A 14,257-nucleotide genomic window follows, 5' to 3' on the forward strand; every position below is an offset into this window, starting at 1 on the left:
CTGGAGCACAGGTTGGTGTCTGCAAAGACGTCCATCCTCGTGGAAACCTGTGAAACCAGATACTGCGCTCTACAGATATGCAGTCTTGTGGTATTACCACATAGCCACAAAGGACTGTAGCTGTCAGCCTTGCAGGAGAGAAGTCTTCCCTGGTTTCTGTGCTGGATGTTCCCAACTGTCTTTCATCAGGTATGCATCCTTTGGCTCCTGGCCCCTTGCTCCCCTGCTTATCTGGTTTACCTCCTCGTATTTTTCCTCTGCTTTGCTCCTATTCTGGCTTTTTTCCTACTCCCTCCTCTTAGCCCAGTCTAACCTCACTATATGTGCTCAGTGGTGTACGAAGTAGCAGAAATTTCAGCTGGAGTTTGGGGGTACTCTCAGAAATGACCTTGTGCTCTGCATTCCTTCTTGCCCTTTTCACATCCTTCTGTGTCAGAGTCTGAATCCTGCAGATCAACAGTGTTGCTGCAACGCAGCAGGGCAAGAATTTTCTCTAGGTATCTGTAAATGAGCAGAAACACAGATTAAAAGCCAGCCTGGCACCTCTGGACAAAGGGTGCCTATAGGCAGGTGTCTAGCACACCTGTGGCTGTGGTTATCTCTGAGAACTTCATGCGATGGAGATGCATGGCACTTCTCTTTCTTTAGAGGAAAACCCAAGCTTTCACTAGTGAGAAGTCTCAGTCCAGCATGGTTACTAAGGTCGATTTCGTGCAACACCAACAAGCTTTCAAAACTGTGTGCTAGCTTTGGCTAGCCCAGCCTCGCTTCATCCAGCTGTTACAAAATTTTGCCCTAAATGATTTCATCTATTTCTGCAGCTACAGCAGCACATTAATCTGAAAGCAAACTGTTTACTTATTTGCTTTTAATTATTTATGGTAATGAAATAGCACACATATCTCAAAATTTTCCACAAAGATGAATACTCTTGTAGTTCAGATCTGTGGCCATGAAAGAAAACACAGTTCCTCACTGCTGCTTATAATGTTTATTTGTTTTTAACTTCAAAACATAGGTGATTTTCTCAAGATGAATAGAGTAATGGGGGAAATGAAGGTGGGCTCTCTTTGTAACTTTCCCAAGAAACACATCTGGAAAAACATACTTTAGCAAAACAACTACATTTCAGCACACCCAGACAGCGAGATTCCAAAAATTCATAAATAGCAGAGATGTTAGCAAACAGTGCTGCTGAGTTTTTTTTTCCTTCTTCTTCTTCTTCTTTTTTCTTTATTTTTCTTTCTTTCCCCCCTGTTTAACTTGCAAGTGGCACTAAAAGAACTCGCAATTTCTACGGCTAACACAGAGACATTCTTAGAGAAGTCTTTGAGTATGCAGCTAACTTAGAAGATGAATTATGAAGACACACCTTCTCACTTTGATTCTGTAAAATAAATCCAAAATAATCTGATGTTTTAACATCTGATAGTCTGGCTGTTGATTTAGGCCTACAGTGTAGCTATTTATATCACTATCCTTAATCGCTCCTTAGTTGGGTTTACCTAAAAGTTACTTTTTACCCATAAGCAGGTACAAAAACTTTCTTTAGAAGCAACAGTGAAGTGTTGGATTATATTTTGTAAATAGCTCTGATGCCACACTTCATCAGTACTCTTAAAACTTAAGTATCAGTTTTAGTTTCATTGCCTGTACAACACCTCTTGCTCCACTTTATAGTCAGGTGGAAAAACAATTGGTTTGGAGAGAGATCAGTAAAATTAAAGGCCACCTCTCCTGAATCAGAGTGCTACAGCCAGGCCTTGCTCACCAGGAAGGTCAGGGGAGGTGGAAATAATTCTGCAAACCAATGAGGAAAAGTATGAAGCCACTGCTCAAACTACAGTGACCAGAAGATGCCAGGATCTATGCATAGAGACACACAGAGTCAGGCACAGGCGATGACCTATGAAGGCGACCTGTGAAGACAGGCTGGGAGTTGGAGCTGTTTAACCTGGAAAAGGCTTCGGGAGTCTTTACAGTAGCCTTCCAGTACCTGAAGGGAGCCTACAAGAAAGCTGGAGAGGGACTTCTTACAAGTGATAGGACAAGGGAAAAAGAATTTAAACTGAAGAACAGTAGATTTAGATTGGATATTTGAAAGAAATTCTTTACTGTGAAGGTGACACACTGCAACAGGTCGCTCAGAGAGGCTGTGAGTGCCCCATCCATGGAAGTGTTCAAGGCCAGGCTGGATGGGCTTTTGAGCAACTTGGTCTAGTGTCCCTGTCCATGGCAGGGGGTTTGGAATGAGATGATCTTTAAGATCCCTTCCGACACAAACCATTCTATGATCATATAATCAGATACAGTCCTGTGAGGTCCCTGGGGCCTGGGAGCCCCACAGCAGGCATGCCTGGGGGCTCTGCTGGGAGAACACAGCTTTTGCCCCTCGCAGCTGTTGGAGCTGCAGCAGCTCCACAGCAATCACAGCTCCCCGTCTTCTACAGTTGGGGCTGTGCAGCACCACAGAGCTAAAACAATCTTCTATGGCTGTAACTGTCAAATAGCAAAAGACATATTTGGAAATGTAATCTGGAACTGAAAAAAATTGGATAGGAACATATTAGTTATTTTTGCTAGCTAATGCTCTCCTCAAGTCAGTCTTTCTTTTCCTGCATGCACGTGAAAAACAAGTGTTTCTGGCACTGGATGTGCTGCCCACATTGTAACATACTTTGTAGCATTTTGTACCTACATAGAAGGAAAATATCACTTTGCCATCTGATTTGCTTGAGTTGCATAGTCATCAGTGCTATAGCAAGAAACAGATGGAATGGGAATTAGGAAGTCACTCAAGCACGAATCTGAAGAGGGTCTTCCTGAACAGAAAGTGTGTATGTATTAAGTAGCTGCAAAGCTTACAATCTATCACATTCAATATCAGGGTTATTAGATGGTGTATCGAGAACACCAAAATACACTTCCCCCTTTGCTGGAGGTGGGGTATTGGTTGGACTTCCCACCCCGGAATCAGGGCTTGGTGCAGGGTGCATTTCTGCTGCATACTTCTCTTCTTTCTGAGAAGGCTGTGGTTGTTTTTGCTTGAGGTTTTTGAAACGTTTGAGCTTCACAGGGTCCTTGACTTCCTTGGCACAATGGAACAAGATGAAAATGTCCTTCCGAAATTTGGAGCTCATTCCAAAGTAGATAATGGGATTGTAAAAGCTAGCAGACTTTGCAAACAAACTGGCAAGGATGCTGGTAAGGTTGGGCACAGGGTGACCGTAGGCCGACCATATAGAGATGACAGCATATGGTGACCACGCAATAATGAAGGCTGTGCAAATGACAATAGAAACCTGAAAGACAGAAGAAGAATAGTCTTAAATCTATTCTGGAAGAATACATCAGGGAAGCAATACACTGGGAATAGTAGCTTGAACACTTGGCCAGAAGGGAAATGTTCAGGTCGCCCTGAGGGTATGGTTTACAGGAGAATACAGGCAAGCAAATGGTTTGCTCTGATGAGGTCAGGCAGGCCTGACTTCAATATATTGAATTTTGGCATTATGGTGTGGTTAGGCGATACTTCATCTAATGGAATGAAAATAGCTACGTTCCCCTGTATGTTTATATAAATGCAGAAGGTTTCCAGTAGACTTAAGTAAATGGTAAGTAAATTGAAAACCTTACTCTAACTTCTGAGTATGCTCAGAAGTAATGTAACTTCTGAAAGAAAGCAGCATATGCCAAACCAAATTTTTGGGTTTTGTGCTATATAAACCACTCCAATTATATTTAGATTATTTTTCACATGAGATGTAACACCAGTATTAGCCAATTGATGCAGTAGAAGCTTTAAACAAACTTCATATTCTTCACTGAGTTCAGACTCTGTCACTAGAGGTTATAACTAAATGAAATGCAATTGATTGGTTTTGTTGTCTTCTGTTCTAATTAAGACCAATTTTAGGAAAGATGGATTTCATTAAGATAGATCTTAACCAACATGAAAGCCAAACTTACCCTGGTGACATCTCTCTCTATTCTCCTCTGTCTGTCTGTGGGATCACCCAGTCCTGTTAATGCATGACTTAGTTTGACAGTATTGATAATTGACACATATGAGAAGACCATGACTGTGACAGGTAGGAAAAAACAGCAGATAAAAATGGAGATGATGTAGGACTTGTAGATTGTAGAGAAGTTGGCTTTTGCCCAGTCTATCTCACATGTGCCATACATGCGATCTGGAAAGCAAGAATAAGTTGGTAAGCATTTTTAGAATATTTATCTGCTTTTGAGACACTAATTTTTCAGCTAAAATGCTAAATTTTTCTTCTGTTAAGCACTAAAGAATAGATTGGTCTTTCTGATTTTAATGAGACGTAACACTGTTTCCTACAAAAACAATTTTTCAAGACCAGCTAGACTGGAACAAGTTTTAATGTGTATTAACATTCTGTCCAATTTGTATTTCCAGTGTAAATCCATAATGCACAAACTGTTGGTTTAGGATAGCAAATTGTGATACTTTACCAGAAAAAAAAAAAAAGAGTGGTCTTTCAGTAGGTTTGATACTCTTGAGTGATACCTACTTTTATTTGTCATAATACTCTACATAGTAACTTCCTAAAATGATCACTGTAACAGCATAACAAGGAATTCCAGATGCAATATGCCAAATGTAAAAACTCACTACTTACATAGCAAAGTAGGAAATAAAAACATTAGGGCTTCTTGAGGCAATGAAGCTTTTATGGCAGCAAGAGCCATGAAAGAAAATTGATACAGCTAATGATTAAGATTTATGTTATATAAATGTAACTACTTCGAAAGGTAGGAGAGCTTTAGCTAAATGGGAAACACAGTCCTGCAACACAGAGTTGCATACTTTTAAAAATGAAGTCAGGCAGACTGCAGGATCTACACCTAGTGGGACACTAGCTGATCAGGTACTTAAGGAAAAGACAGTGGGAATAATGTGCAGTCCCTGGCTTAAATACTTTTATGAATAACAATTGACTTCTTTAGATCCTTTTGATGTGTTTGTAAAGGTGTCCTGATAGAAAACTTGAGTTCTATTACATTAGAGGTTCTCTACATATTGTGAACTGCGGATTTTTCTTTTTAAGTGGAAAAAACTGGTGTTTTTTTCTGAAAGCTATGGCAGCAGATTGAATTACAAATAAATGAAGCGTGAACCAAAATTATGTAAGTCAAGTATTAACAGGTCCTGGAGATACAATACTGGTGAAGACTGCATGATTTAGCAGCAGATCTCTCCCTAACATCCAGTGATAATTCTGAAGAGAAAAAAAATTCCTTAACTCCTCACAGATGATAGGAGGTTTAGACAGGATGAATTAAAGGAGCAAAAGATTAAAATCTCTTTTATGATTCTCATCAAAAATAGTTCAGTATTTTTATCACCAAAAGCTCTAGGTGTTGCTGTCTGGGTGTGTTCAGTAATAGAAATAGATTTCTATCTCCTTTGCCTTTTTCATCTGTAGACCTCAAAATTCAAAAGTATAACCATAAAATCTGGATTAAGTCCGGGTTTCTGCTTTGTGAAAAATTTTGACTGAAGAATGAAGGCAGCCTCCAGATGACATGGAAAGAAAATCCTAAAGATTTTCTGCTAATTGGAATTCAGAACTGTGTTTTCTCCTTCCACAGGGACCCTGACAAGTAGCATTCCCAAAAATCACTGGGGTCCTGAGGACCACTGCAGCTACTGTGCAGAAGTGAGAAGCCAGGTGTAATGTGCTGTGGTCTGCTGGTACCTGCTGCTGGACTTGCCATTGTTGGGCTCCTGCTTCTCCATGGATGCCCTCAATAGAAAATCTGTTTAGAGACAGAGAGCCCAGGAACATAAAACTGCTGTGTGTCTCAGTAGGGAAAAGCACTCCTAGAAGTGGTCTTGAAAACCACTGTCAAGGAATTGAATTCAAAGTACAAACTGAATCCATGGGGACACTTTAATACCCTGACAAGGCAGTGATGCTCAAGAAGTCCCTGGCTCCAGTTTAAGGCCGAAAACAAGCATCAGAAATCATTCTACGAATGAAGAGCTAGTAAGATTAACATAAAAAGAACACAGATCACCTGAAGATACACAGAAAATTACCCCTCCAAACCCACCAAGTTTATGTCATGTTCAGATTGCAAAACCCACAAAATTGGAACAGTCTAATAAACAGTTTGAATTTGTCTCAAACCAAAGATCCATTGGTTTGTGAAGGATAGAAAATTTAAGCAACCATAGAAATGGATGCTTTTCTCACACCCATCCATATTTCAAGGCTCCAGAGATACCTCACCACTTATATGTTTAATAACTAAGAGGATACATGCACATAGCTGGTTTAATAATTCTCCATGGATTTTGTGACTTCTCGAAGAATACAGAAGCCTGCAGAATCCAGACAGGTAAGTGCTAGACAATATCAGTCACATGATTTCAGTTGCTGGGACTCCTGTATCATTACCATTTGTTCCTAGATATATGTTTTGTTGAATTTTTTGAGGCTTAATTTGAGACACTTTCTCCAGCTTTTCCTCATGAGGAAATATTCTCTCCTGGGAATATCACTTAGCCATTGAATCACTGCAGTGTTCACTATAAAAGTTTTTCCCTTTTTTCCCTCCTGCTTCTTTTTTGATATGGCCTTATCTTGCACCCTAATCCTTTCTTGGACTGACAAACTGTCCAATATCTTTTTCTTCCTTTACTATGTTAGTTCCATATTTTCAACAAACTGTTTCTCCAGATCTTTCTAGCTTGTCTTATTATAGTTTCAACTTTAACTTGCTGGAACTTGTGTTCTTTTCTAGCTTCCTAATCTTGACAGTTTTTGAAGGATGTCTTTTGATAGTTTCCTTTATCTCATTGCTTAACCAAGCCAAATATTTCTGGCCTCTATTTTTTTCATAGGTAATATGCGCTTGATCCAAGTCTTTCATTTGATATCTTCAAAAAAACCCCTTTTCATAGCTGATACTAAAGCAGGCAACACTCTGTGAGTACATCATGCATGATGAATAATTTTCTTAGTTCCACTGATAGTCGGTCTGGCTTATCACAAGCAGCAAGAAAGCAAGGTAAGTATGTTTGTTCAGTTAAGTGGAGAGGTGCCAAATAAGTACAACTGAAAGATACCTGTTACCTGTATAACTGCCCCAGCCAAGTAATGGAGCTGCTGACCAGAAGAAAGCTGCTACCCAAATGAGAACCAGAGCCACTGTCATACTGCTGTTGCTGATGCAGTGACCTGCAATGGCATGCTTTTGTCAGAAAATAGTACTTAGAAAAGCAAACATATCTCTGAAATCTAAATGTACATCTATACCAACACCCCTTAAGTAAAATATGGCTATTAAAAAAAATTAAGACAAAAAATGCATATTCATAGGAAAAACTTGATTTTGAAAGCATCTGTCAGGCTTGCATTTAAGGCCACTGAACGGTGGAAATGAATGGCTTTTAAGCAGGAGACAATGAGTTTGATGAGCACTGCAGAATTAGCAAATTCTATGTTAGACTCATGTTTTGCAATTTTGTAAAACAGAGGAAACATTTTGTGTTAAGTTTCACATAGAAACAAACAAATTAAGTCTAAATTCAGAGAATTTTCTCATGTACTTAAGGTTTTCCCTGCTAAAAAGGAGAAAATTGCTTAAACTACATTAGCCATTTGATACAAATGATTCATTCTGTCCTGCTGTTGCCATACGCTGTGGTTATTTTTTCATTTATGTGGGAAATACTTGTGCATCCACCAATCTCAACATTCCTCAACATTTTTTTAATGTTATATTGGGTAATTTCTAAGATTTCTTCAAGAGTCAAACATAAATTATGCACACCCTCAGATGGATATATGGTACAGCTTCGCAAAAGAGAAACATGGGTTTTAAATATGACTTCATAATATGAAATGAATAGGAGATGTAGAATTATATTAGAGCTAAATTCTAGCAGTTTCAACAGCAGTTTGTGTTGAAAATTAACTTCAACAAGTCTTTCATTACAACAAACTGCAGAAGAACTTCTTGTGGAAAAAAGAGCTCCCTGCAGAAGTTCTTTTTACAGCTAATACTACTCGTGCTATTAGAGAGAAAAACTCATATGGTGTATCCTTTGTATTTACATGTGCCTTACCTGCAGATTTTAATAGGTTCCTGCCTGAAAGATGGTACAAGCCAATCATAACAAAGTCATGAAAACTGATCATACATTGTCTGAAGATCAGTGAAAGGAAGACTAGGGAAAATTTGTGGTAGGTGTAGGTATAAAGAAGAGAGATTACATACGGCTCTCAGTGGAAGTCAAAGTTTTCAGCAGGTGGAAGACACTGGGCAAATGTTGAGGAAAAGTTTCTACTGATCCTGTGAAAGTGAGCCCCTGGGGTGAGCATAATCATAAAAAGAGATATAAAGGGGAATGGGCATATTTATATAGGCTTGCTGATGAAGGCTTCACAAGACAGAAAATGTGTAAAGGATTTCAGACTAGATTTGTACAGTGGGACACTCATATGCCCTCACAGAGGTGTTTATACCAAAGATTAATAAAAATTAGAGTTCAAAAAACCAGAGTGGTGAGTAAAAGGTTTCTAGCACTGGAGGGAGTAATGAACTGGAGTTGTTTGAGATATTTAGGTTACAGATCACCAGGGCACTAGAGCAGGAAGAAGTGTGGGTGCAAGAGTGTGGTGATGATGCTTTGCAGATCTTGGAGACAAGCAGGAGACTGGGACGGTCCAAGCAGAGTTGGGTCATGGTCAGTTCTGGGGATGGCAGGAGTAATTTTCATCTCTCGTGGTGTGAAAATATCCACTAAGGGGAGGCTGGAGAGGCATGTGGGGATGGCACGCTGCACAGTGCTACAAAAGCTGGAGGAAAGACACACTGACTGAATGTTCCCAGTGCCATCTGAAGCAGTCCATGATGCCTTTTGTGCGCAAACCCTGGCAAAACACTAAAGAGTGAAAATGTTTGTATGTAGGGCAGCCTTCTGAATGAAGGATCTGACTGGAAACCTCCCAAACATCATCTCATAGAAGATTAAATTCATTGTTTCAGATCCAGACGATGATGTATCACTTAGGAGCAATTGAAGTTGTATTTTGAAGAATACAGAGGGTCAGCAGGACCTGTGGTATCTTTGGCACAAGATGAATTTAACCCATGGTGACCCAAGTGTAATAGTAATAATTTGACTGTTACTGGAGTTAACCCTGAAAGATTCTACGGAAACATGTTTGCAATGTGTATGACTGCATTATGTCCTGGTTTTCAACTAATTTAATTTATATTTAATATAATCTGCGACTGAGAGAAATACAGATTTGCACCAGGTTCAGTGAAAGCAACATAGGACTTGCCTTTATTCCTTACCTCTCTCAGGATGGCAGCCCTTGATATAGCGAGTCACACTGATCACTGTAAGGGTATTAATGCTAGCCAGGCCAAAGAGAAGCGTCAGGAAACCATCAACCTGAAAAACAAAGCAGTGCAGGATGTTCTTTTACTGTAGAGAGCTGAAGGGGAAAAGAACCACAGGAATTTCTTCTGTCATTTTTATGTTAATGATCTCAAAAGTTTTTCCAGAAAATCAACTAGCAGGGAAATACAAAATGTCAGGTGCAGTTATCTTCTATAGGATCAGTGAGCAAGTAAATGTTCAAAAATTATATAAGTGCTCTGTCATGTACATACAATAAACAAGCAAACATACCCTTAAATCTATGCTTCCCCTAAATGACTTGCCAAATGAAGGAGAAAAACTTTGAACTGAAAACAGGAAAACCCCTGAATAGGCAAAAATGCACTAGGTGCAGCTGCCCCACCTAGGCAGAACAAACATGCAAACTGATTCTATGACATTTATGCCAAAGAAGGAAGAATGTAGGGGTAATGAGCTTGGCTGAGTGAGAAAAGCTTTTAAAAAAAATAAAATAAAACCTAAATCATTCCAATAGATTGCGCCTCAATGTTTGGTGCTCATGGTTGCCGGCTATTTTTTAATCCCTGATCCTCATCACCTCTAACTGATGCAGGCAGAGCCGTACAGCTCTGCAGGCTCCTGCTGACGTCAGTGTCTCAGCGAGATCACAGGGTGGTCACAACTCAGCCAGCTTCACTTATGGATGTAAGAAGGAAGTTGCTGTTGACTGTAGTAGAGAGGGATGTAGCCATCTCCTAGGGAGCACTGTATGATTGGGAAATGATCCAGGGAAAATGCTGAAGGCAAATCCTTTTTTTTGAAAGTTTGCAACGATATACTAAACTGTCCAGAGCAGAGAAGCTCTTGGAGGTGCCAGTTTTACATCAAGTGAAGCATGAATATTAAGCGTCTCTGGACTGTCACTTGGCATTCAAATGGTAAAGTTATCAGTGGAAAGGCACATCATTATTTTACAGGAACAAACTGTCTTTGTGTGAATGGGCACAAGTCCCATGGAATTTGGTTTATCCCAGCTCTGAATCTGGGGCTTTAATCCAGGCTTAAATCTAAGACCATGGCAGATTGTATAAATTAAATTGGGTGAAGGGTTAGGAAAGGACTGCTTCATCATTTGTTTTACTGGTGTTTTTTCTTACTACCTTCTATAGACATTATATATTTCTTAGTGCCATCTTTCACAGACCCACCACATTTTAAACCCATGCCAGGCTTGCTCCTACAACAATCTACACGCACCTGTGTTCTGCTTACAGTCAGCTCATGCTTGGTGTATAAATGCAACCATGTTTAAACCACAAAACAGACTTCCTTGGATGTTTCAGCTACTTGGTAGAAACTGCACTTGGCTGAATTTGACCTGTTGAGTGCTGTGGAGGCTGGTGAAATACCTGGATGTGTAAACGTACTCTGCATTTCATTAACCTTATTGATGCGAACAGCTGTCACTTCTCCATTTGTTCTAATAATGCTTCATAGATGCATGGCCAAGGACTGCATAAAATTAAGCAATTGCATTAGTTATTGGATTAGAAAGGAAGCAGTATTTCAACAATGATGCAAATAAACACTTTGAAATTAAGTCTAAAGAGCTATGAGATTGAATGCTAAAATAGCAGGACAGGCTTCTTGCTATATATCATAGCCCTGTGTTGAAATTGGTGGAGTATTCCTATCTGTGTATGATTTATCACTGGCAGATGATATTTTTCTCCCACCCTCCTTCCCTGATGTCAGACCAAAGAGAGACAATTATATTAAGTGATCAGTTCAAACAGTCCTTGAGCACACTTATAAGGGAGGAAGGTGTGTCTAAAAATACACTCTTGTCCTTTACCATTTAAGACAAAGCTATCACCATAAGAATAAGCCTAAATGTTTTCTTTGGAGTGGTATCTTGCTAAAAAATGCAATTTTATCTAAATCAACTTAGTTTATAAGACTGAGCCACTGTCAGTGCCATGTCTCATTTCCATATTATTTCTTAACAGCATTTCATCAGATCAAATTACTGTTGCTTCTGCCACTATGGGGGCGACCACCAGAGATGTTACTAGGGCCATATGGTTAGTAAGTGTCTAAGTGGCAGCAATCTCCTGCGGCCAGCTGTGCTCACTGTCCCCATGATGGCCACAGGCTCGGTGGTTTAGGAACAGGTGACAGGGTGACATATCATGGAGGAGAGGGAGCTCTGGGGATGACGAGTGCTCAGATGAATTGAATAAATTGTGGTTCTGAAGCTGTAGAACAGCCTATACAGCCTATACAGAGGCAACACCATCTGGAACATTAAAACACAAGAGAGCATCCAACAGGGTGCTTTGGAAGTAGGATTCTCAAAGCACTCTTTCCCCTGCCAAAATTCTATTAGCAACAAGTTACCTCTTGAGCTCAGCTATGCATACACCATTTCCCAGCAAGTCTATCAATTCTGAAATGCTTTTATATTGGTGTCACTTAGACATATGTCTTCAGAAGAGAACAAGAAGTCTTCCTCTAGCTGTAACCAACTTACTTCAAACATACATCTACTGGATATGGAAGAAAGATCTCTGCTACTTTTTCTGCTGCTGAACAGACAATTTTGATCATAGGTGGCAAGGCAGCTGCTTGGAACACAAAGTAGTTACCAACAGAAAAACTGTTTTAGTATAGTACCAATTTCTATAGACAAGATTAATATCTGTAGGTTACAAGAATGTGTGATAATTTTGGTTTTCTACATCTTTAAAGATATATGGAATGACAGCCAAGGAAACACTAGAATAGTAGATAACGTTTAATTACTTTGGAAGATGGATGCTCTTTCCCTTACACAGTTCTGCATTTCCCTTTCTTTTATTCTACCCCACAGCCAGCCCTGTCCTTCCATAGTTGTAATATTTCCTCCATTTTTGTGTAATGAAATGTTGTCCTTTCTGTTATCAATTATGATCAGATAGCAGCAGTGTTAATAGGCAATAATGAATTCTGACATAAACACAAAGTTAATTGCATGGTAATTTTGGTTCACCAGCTTTCCTTTTTACCCATTAAGAAACATGATTAGATTAGCAGTTTTAAAAGCTTTTCTCTCAATGCTATACCAGTATTACTCCCTTGGCTATATAGATACTCATGGAACTTGCTCATTATCTTTATGCTGCCTGGAAGCTATGACATAACTGGAGAAAAAATTGTGGTTATTTTCTGCTTTGTACTTGTGCCTGACTTTAAATCTCACTAATGCTCTTGGTGTACTATTTACAACCCACAATACATAATGCTCCTATTGCATGCAAATTCATTGACTTCAACACAGGGAGAGTCAGGAATCCCCAGTGCACTATCAAAGTTTTGGCTGTGAACTTGGGTGTGCCCCACTTATACTACCTTTAGTACTTATGAATCCCTACTGATTCATAAGAGCTGTCTTCATTTAAAGCAGAGTAAAATATAACCCATTGTTCTTATTATTGGATTAATCAAGATTTCATAGCACGAAAGCAGATTCCCAAAATAGTGATTTCATTTCAGTTTAGGCCGAAATATTGATCTCACCAGCCAGAAAGGCTGCATCGCTCCCTCCTCTGGCCAGCTGGTGAATCTTTTGCAATTTCCCCAAGTCCATTTGTTTCCCTCCAGAACCACATGTCCTGTCTTTTTCTTCTGTTGAAAATGAGATAATGAGTATATAAAGAAAAAGATAAACTTTAAACAGGGATTATTTGTCCACAGCATATATTTAAAGTTGCCACAACAAACTGTATCAAAATATTTTTTAATGCAGATCTGATTATTCCGAGATCATAATGTAAATAAATAATGGCAATAAATCTCCTTTCAACACCAAGAGATAAAAAAGCACCTAAATCAGTCTTCAAGAAATACACTTGTAAAAGCAATTGTAGATACTTTTGATTAGATGTTTTAAAATTAAAAAAATTGAATATTTTAAAATTTAACAATTTCTTAGTTTGCAGTAAATGCAAAAATATCCCACCTGAGTCTGAAGACAACATAATTCTCCCATCCCTCCAATATACAATAATGTGTCAACAGAACTATTTTGTCACATGGAGGAACTACTGAGGTCCATAATCAAAATTAGTCTTCACAGAAGACCACTTCAAACTTGCAACGCACGGCATTCCTAAAGCACTCAAATAGTTCGTTTAAGATTTCCTACAATACAGGAGGTGAAAGAGACTTATAATTTACTACAGTTTCCACAGCATCTTTTGCTCATGAGACATGTCTCTGCTATGGTTGCATTCTGCCTTTTAAAATGTCTCAGTAGGCTTCAAGGGTAGCTGTTCTTAGAGGTGATGGCATTAACCCAAGCCATGGTAGGTAAACAATGAGAACTGATTTGCTACAGGATTAGATAGTTTAAACCGTCAAGTGACAGCATCAGACACTCAGTATATTGCACTCACCAAGTGATTAAATCTTTCTGTTGATGTTGTATGTTCTAAAGATAGGGAAAATATGAATGCAGTATTTAGGCTATATTATTATGTGTATGGATATGTAATTATACTGATTATATCATATGGTTAATGTACATTCAGTGCCACTATTAATATATGCAGGTCAGGTTTTGGCTTTAGTAATACTGGAGAACCCAGAAAAAATCTATTTGTTTTCTTGTAGTTATTTTAGTTTTGTACACCAGGATAATCAAATTCTTACTTTAGGCTGACTTTTAGCTATTAGAGTTGCAGCGTCTCAGTTTACAATTTATAGTCATAGTAGCACATGCCCCTGTCAGGGAGCATGGTTATGAATGCAACAACCCCATCAAGAGCATATCATTTAATGAATAGGTAGAAATTGCTTTCAGAATTTCCTTAGACAGCCTCA

At 39.0% G+C, this 14,257-nt stretch overlaps 1 protein-coding gene across 1 annotated transcript in view; it reads right to left on the reverse strand.

Moving 5' to 3' along the window:
* Positions 1-986: 986 nt before the first annotated feature.
* Positions 987-14,257, reverse strand: part of LOC135411251 (opsin-5-like) — a 30,432-nt gene continuing 17,161 nt past the window's right edge. The window contains exons 3-6 of the mRNA XM_064648596.1: positions 9,346-9,445; positions 7,113-7,217; positions 3,970-4,193; positions 987-3,302 (exon numbers count right to left, since the gene is read on the reverse strand). Coding sequence (XP_064504666.1) covers positions 2,862-3,302; positions 3,970-4,193; positions 7,113-7,217; positions 9,346-9,445 — 870 coding nt within the window. The 3' untranslated portion in view covers positions 987-2,861. The remainder of the gene's footprint in view (positions 3,303-3,969; positions 4,194-7,112; positions 7,218-9,345; positions 9,446-14,257) is intronic.

Source organism: Pseudopipra pipra, chromosome 3 (genome assembly GCF_036250125.1).
Source record: "Pseudopipra pipra isolate bDixPip1 chromosome 3, bDixPip1.hap1, whole genome shotgun sequence".
NCBI lineage: Eukaryota > Metazoa > Chordata > Aves > Passeriformes > Pipridae > Pseudopipra > Pseudopipra pipra.